Source organism: Microcaecilia unicolor, chromosome 5 (assembly GCF_901765095.1).
Source record: "Microcaecilia unicolor chromosome 5, aMicUni1.1, whole genome shotgun sequence".
Classification (NCBI taxonomy): domain Eukaryota; kingdom Metazoa; phylum Chordata; class Amphibia; order Gymnophiona; family Siphonopidae; genus Microcaecilia; species Microcaecilia unicolor.
In genome coordinates, this window is record NC_044035.1 from 363,437,024 (window position 1) to 363,443,685 (window position 6,662).

Sequence of the window (6,662 nt, forward strand, 5' to 3'; positions counted from 1 at the left end):
TATACATTTTACTATGGAAGGTACCTTCTGTCCTTCATTCCTGCAGAAATTGTCCAAATTAATTTCTCTCAGTATCACAGAGAACCCTGACCACTCCCCAAAGCATCTCAAAAATTGATACATCCAAGGAACTAGTTGCCAACCAAGTCCATATGCCCGGGAAAACCATGAAGGTGTCTGGGCCCTTGAGAGCAGATCCATCTGATGATATTACCACTGATGGGGCTACATGATCCTGCTGTTTTTGGAGAATCAGCGCTACAGGTAAGCAACTCTGCATTAATTACTTGCAATAATTCAGACTTTCTATGCACATAAAGTTGTGCACTGTTTATATTCATAAAAGTTTCTTAACCAAATGCATATTCCTTGGATATACCAATTTCTGTATTGTACTATGGTGAGAAGATGGGATCTAAAAATAAAGTGGGGGAGGGACATTGTAAAGTTTGTTAAATTTTAGCATGCAGTCTATGGCTATACTAGGAGCTTTGTGAGTTTGAAAAAAGCACGTTAGTGGACCCTGCTGCTGTAGACTTTTGTCCAATTTAACAGAAACTGTGTTTATATCTTTTACAGACATTCCAGCTGCAGCTCTTGTCTCCCAGTAGTAATGTTGTTCCAGCCTTTAATTCAGGTGCAGTCACACAGGTCATCAAAGTACTAAACCCACAGAAGGTGAGCAGCTCACATGCAGGACATCAAACTGTCTTACTGCTTCAGTTGCAAAAAGAAATAAAATGGAAGCCGAGCTCTACTTCTGTTCCACATTCCACTTCTTCCCAATCCTGGAGTCAGTTAGTACTGACTAGGAAACTGGTCTTAGTCTCACTCCCTGTCCCCTCCCACCTTAGTAATCTCTGCCTCACTGTTCCACACAGTGGCGTAGTCACAGGTGGGCCTGGGTGGGCCAGGGCCCACCCCACTTAGGGCTCAGGCCCACCCAACAATAGCACAAGTTTAGCGGTAGCTGGTGGGGATCCCAGGCTCCGCCAGCTGAAGACTTCTCCAAAATCACTACTCTCCACAATACCGGTACCACCAGCTGAGATTTGTTTTGCTGGCGGTGGTGGTGCCGGGTGGGGGGGGAGAGAGGGGGAGAGAGAACACTTGGTGCCCACCCACTTCTTGCCTAGGCCCACCCAAATCTGTTATTTGGCTATGCCCCTGGTTCCACAGGTCAGTAGAGAAGCCCTGAATGTGTGAGGCAGTGTCTGTATTTAGTAGTGGGGCACCCCAAGGGAGTGTGTGCTGCGACTGCTGCTTTTTAACATATTCATAAATGATCTAGAGATGGGAATAATTAGTGAGGTAATTAAATTTGCTGATGACACAAAATTATTCAAAGTAGTTAAATCGAGGAACGATTATGAAAAATTGCAAGAGGACCTTACAAGCCTGAGAGACTGGGCATGCAAATGGCAGATGACATTTAATGTGAGCAAGTACAAAGTGATGCATCTGGGAAGAGGAGCCCAGACTATACTTACGTGTTGCAAGTTCCACATTAGGAATCATCGCCCAGGAAAAGAATCTCTGTGTCATTGTTGATGATATGTTGAAATCCTCTGCTCAATGTGCAGGCAGCATCTAATAAAGCAAATAGAATGTTAGGAATTTAGGAAAGGAATGGAAAAGAAAAATGAGGACGTTATAATGCCTTTGTATCGCTCCATGGTGCCACTGCACCCTCAAATACTGTGTGCAATTCTGGTCACCACATCTCAAAAAGATATAATGGAATTAGAAAAGGTACAGAGTAGGGCGACGAAAATGATAGAGGGGATGGGACTACTTCCCTTTGAGGACAGGCAAAATAGCTAGTGCTGTTCAGCTTGGAGAAGAGACGGTTGAGGGGGAGATTTGACAGGTCTATAAAATACTGAGTGAAGTGGAACGGGTAGATGTGAATCGCTTGTTTGCTCTCCAAAAATACTAGGATTAGGGGGCATGCAATGAAGCTACAAAGCAGTAAATTTGAAATGAATCAGAGAAAATATTTCTTCATTCCCCGTGTAATTAAACTCTGGAATTCATTGCAAGAGAATGTGATAAAAACGGGGGGGGGGGGGGGGGGGGGGTTAAAAAAGGTTTGGATAATTTTCTAAAACAAAAGTCCGTAAGGTTATTAAGATGGACTTGGGCAAATCCACTGCTGATTTCTAGGATAAGCAGCATAAAATCTGTTTCTCTTTTGGGATCTTGCCAGGTACTTTGTGACCCAGGTTGACCACTATTGGAAACAGGTTACTGGGCTCGATGGACCTTCAGTCTGTTCCAGTATGGCAACACTTTGTTCTTATGTGCTTGGCATTTAATGTTAGTATTTTTGCAACTTACTTGTGGTGTTTTTTTTCTCTCTCAGCAACAACTACGTATGAGGATCAAGCTGACTTATAATCACAGGACTGCAGCCATGCAGGATCTAGCAGAGGTGAACAACTTCCCTCCTCAGTCCTGGCAGTGAGGCTGAGAAACAATCTGCACTGGCTCCACTCAGACTAAAGGAACAATGGGGAAGGGGCTGTGACCCTTGGGAATTCCCAGACTGATCCTTGGGTTATGGCAGAACTGAAATCCGAAGCCTCTTCTGTGACTGAGTGGAGTATATGTCCACATCTGGTGGATGTTCCCCACTGCTGTGTAAGAAGCCACTGTACCTCTGCCCTCACATCCTTAACCTAAAGGAATAATTCCTCCTCAAGCAAGAAGCAAAGTCGGACTCCAGAGCAAGAAACCTCTACATTTCATGAAGAATTAGACTTGCACTTTTAGCAGTGTGCTTGACCTACAAGTGCCCCAGGGTGAAGGGTGGAGGAGGAGTGGTGGTTGGGGGCCTGAAGTGTGCTTTCTAGTTGAAACTGCAGCGGGGACAAGGAGCAGGCATGTTTTCCAGCTGTAACTCTGGCTGGGGATGGGATTTAGGAAGGGGGCTGTTGTCACTGTGGCTTTTGTCATCTTCCCGTCCTCTGAGTATTGCCTTCCTAAGCCTCTTGCTGGAACAGTAGGGCATCCGACCCATAGACTTATTCCCACTTTGTTTAAAAAAGAAATAAAGAGGGGCTTGTGCTCCTGTCAGTTTTTTTCTGCATTTTACTCTGATGGTGTGTCTGCCTACCTTCTGTCCTATACAACTCCTAGTATACACAAGATTTTTCATCCCCCAGCACCCATTCCCCTTTCTTTTCTATTATTAGCATTTTAGGTGCCTCCAAGAGGAGCATGAGATTATTGAAGGCTGTAGTGCTGGCTGCAGTGATCCTTTCTCTGTGCTCTTTTGCCCACAGCAGTTGTGACTCTCGGAGAGCCAAATCTCGTAACAGTTTTACTAGTCATTGAGCTGTTGGCTATTGTTAGCATGTAGGAGAAAGTTCTGGTGCACTTGGACTTTGGTTGGCAGTGGGGTTCACCCTTTACGGTACTTAGTAGCGGGAATGAACTAGTGCTAAGTAACTTGTTGGGCTCATGCATACCCCAGTGACACTGTCATCCAGTGTTCATGGTTTTCCTCTTTCAGGAACATGAGTGGTCGTTAAATAATAGTATTATTCTTCACTCCACCCCTTCTTAAACGTAGAAAATCCTCCCTCCTTCACCACTTGTATGCACTGTCAGTCTTTATCCCCAGGGAGAGAAGTGGAGATTCAGTGAGAGAGAAAGTGGGACATGCTCAGAAAAGCAGGATAAAGGCGGTGGGGAGATATCAGCCTTTTCTTTTTGCAGAGGAGAGCACAGCTGCCTATCGATATGCCTTTCCAATGACAGAAACAAAATCATTACCACAATTTTCTTTTGTTTTTAAATTTCATTTCTTACAATGTCACACCTTAGGCACTCTCACCACTATAAATCTAAATAAATCATGATGGTACTGTGCTGATTGTCATCAGGTATTAATGCAGCCTTGACACTAACACATGTAACACACAAGTACAGCTGAAGAATGGACTTGAACATTAAAATTAAGTGGAGGCGCACACTTTCTGATTCAGAGTTGTTACAGTCTATGAAATAAACAACATGTATGCTTAAAAAATGGAGACACAAGAATAAGTGCAAAAGAGCATCAAATGGGGCCAAGAAACAAAGCAGCTGATTTGAAGAAGCAAAGTGCTACTGCTGTTGTATTGTGCACGTCAGTGAGAGCACAGACCATCTGGAACAGTTGTGTTTTTAATGGGGAGCTTTTATTTTAGGGGATATATTAAGACAATCTACTTGTAAGATTAATTTCACCCACTGCTTGTGAATTTCTTTGTTGCTCTTGAGATGTTCTGTTAGTGTGGAGATGGAAAGGGTTGACAGCCTTGACTTAATGCTGGGAAGGGGTGGGCAGATTTCCTTGCACACACCTTCACTCCTCTGCAGTGGCATAAAAGCAGAGAGGTAGTAACATAGGTTTTGTTGGAGGTGGAGAGTATAAAATTAGAACCGCAAGCAGAGAAGACTTGTCTGCAAAAGAAATAGAATTTTTAATTCATTTGATAATTGCCTGTCAAACTGTGCAGCAGGACTTAAGTGCTAATGAAAATAGTGAGTGGAAGAAAGTGAAGGTGCTGTAGCTACAGGACTGGCTGTGGTTTGCTGCAGGATTCCATGGACTTTACATCTGTGGGATAGCAAGGAAAGGCAGGTCCAAGTTCATTCCTCTGTGATTCTTAAGTTTTCTTCCTGTAAACTCTTACTTTCTTGTAAGTTATACTTTTGCTTCATGGTGCCCTGCCCCATAGTCTTGAGTGTAAAAAGAAACAAATGGGAAAAAACAATATATTAAATATTGTTTCTGATTGGAAAGACTGGACTTCTAAATATTGCAGACACACTTTTGAGATGTACAAAAAAAAAAAGTTAAGTGAGTCTTAGAGTTCAATTGGCAGCACAAAAGATATAAACCGAATCTGCTGTGTGTATTGTCTTTTGGCTGCAACAAATTATGAACATTGACTAATAAAAAGTCAATATTTAATGATGTAAACCTGCCTCATTACTGCATCATCTTGTGTTCCTCTGCTTACATGTTCTGCAGTTTTTCATTTGCTGTTCTTTTCCTGCCGTCCCCTCACCAGTAGCAGATTTTTATGTTCTATCATGAAACATCTCCTGTGAGCACTTACAAATTATTTCAGAGGTGTGCAGAAAATAAATGGGGAAAGCACACATAACGTGACTCTTCTGTGTGCATGTCCATACCCATCTGCGTTGCCTTGTGTGTGTTTATCTCTGTTTTGTTTGTGTGTTGTGTGTGGGCTGGTTTGCATGGGTGCGTTTGTATGCATGTCTGTGTTGGTTCTCTCTGTGATCAGGAGAGGAGATGAGGGGGAGGGCTGTTTGAAGGGTGCAGTGTTTTAATCACTATGTTATAGTAAAAACCGTGTTTGAATTCTACAGCTGTTGGAAATTTATTGGGGCTTTTTTTGGAGGCAAAGGTGTCATTGCTCTTCCCTTTTTCCTCACCACATGCAGAAACTTAATCTTCCTTAGTGCAGGCAGTAGATAAATCCAGTAACTGGTGGGTCGTGCCCGTCTACCAGCAGGTGGAGATAGAGATTAATAAATTATTGTGAGTGATACTGGACGACCCCCCCCCCCCCCCCCCCATCAGCTAGTATATCTCTATCTCCAGCAGGTGGTGGACGGCTTCTCACCACCTCCTGGATTCTTCAGTTATTCTGGGACTACTACTGGCTTCTCTCTAGCCAGTTTCAGTCTGTGGGTGAGTGGTTTTTGCTTGCAGCCATCTTTGGAGGCATATCTGGTTTGCTGGGTCCCTGCTTCACCCCATGTTCCCTTGCCTTCCAGTGCCTTAGCTGACTTCCCTTTCTCACCACTAAAAAAAAAAAAAAAAGGTGAGCAAACAGATTTTTTTTTTGTTTTCTCAGTGCAGCTAGAGTAAAAAAAATAAAAATAAAAAAAAGACGTATCTATGGAGGAACAGGACGGACTCACTGTGCACTTTGCTGTGAATTTCTGCCTTGGAGCCTGTGGTGCCTTTTGGCAGTGGGCCAGTGCTGGGAGGCGCCGTGGCTGGTCAGGGGCCTGTTCCCATAATGAGTGCCTTTCGCCACCTTCTCTCTTCCCACAGGGTGCACACCGCAATTATGGTGCCAGAGGCAGTAAAAAGATGAGATCCCACTGTGGGAAACAGAAATATCCAGCAGGACTTTATAGTATGGGTTGTTTGGAGCCTTTAGCTTCTGGGAAGAGCGTTGCTTCTGCTGAGGCATCTTTTCCCGTGCTGATGTGAGCACGTGCACCATTTTTTTCTCCTACCTCAAACGCGGCTCCTGCCAAACAGCTGATGGTTTTGAAGCCTTTGCACGATTCGGGAACTTTCTGAGCAGCACTGTGGGGGCATTTGTTTCTTCTCTTGACACTGCTCCAGGAACCTCTTCTGGGGCTGGGGGCATTGGGGATGTCTTTTCTCCGGACTTCGTTCTTCTCCTTCATCAGGTCTGTCTTTTAAAGTGGTCTCTGCCTCTCCCTCAGCTCCAAGGCTTTTCCTTGCCCTCAGGGGGTCCTGTGTTGAATTTGGGGTCTGGGTTTCCTGTTCCCCCGGAGGACCCGGCTCTTAAGAGGAGGTGTCTCTCTTTCTCGGGCAACCCATCTTTGGGCTCCGGTTCCCCTTCGCCTTCTCTTGCTACGCCTTCTGGGGACTCCCTCTG

The 6,662-nt window shown here is 44.4% G+C and overlaps 1 protein-coding gene across 2 annotated transcripts in view; it reads left to right on the plus strand.

The window, feature by feature from the left end:
• The window catches only part of AP1G1 (adaptor related protein complex 1 subunit gamma 1), a 319,248-nt gene extending 316,152 nt beyond the window's left edge, over nt 1-3,096 (plus strand). For both annotated transcript variants that reach the window (XM_030204680.1, XM_030204681.1), the window contains 2 exons: nt 580-678; nt 2,366-3,096. In XM_030204680.1, coding sequence (XP_030060540.1) covers nt 580-678; nt 2,366-2,467 — 201 coding nt within the window. In that variant the 3' untranslated portion in view covers nt 2,468-3,096. The remainder of the gene's footprint in view (nt 1-579; nt 679-2,365) is intronic.
• Nucleotides 3,097-6,662: the final 3,566 nt, after the last annotated feature.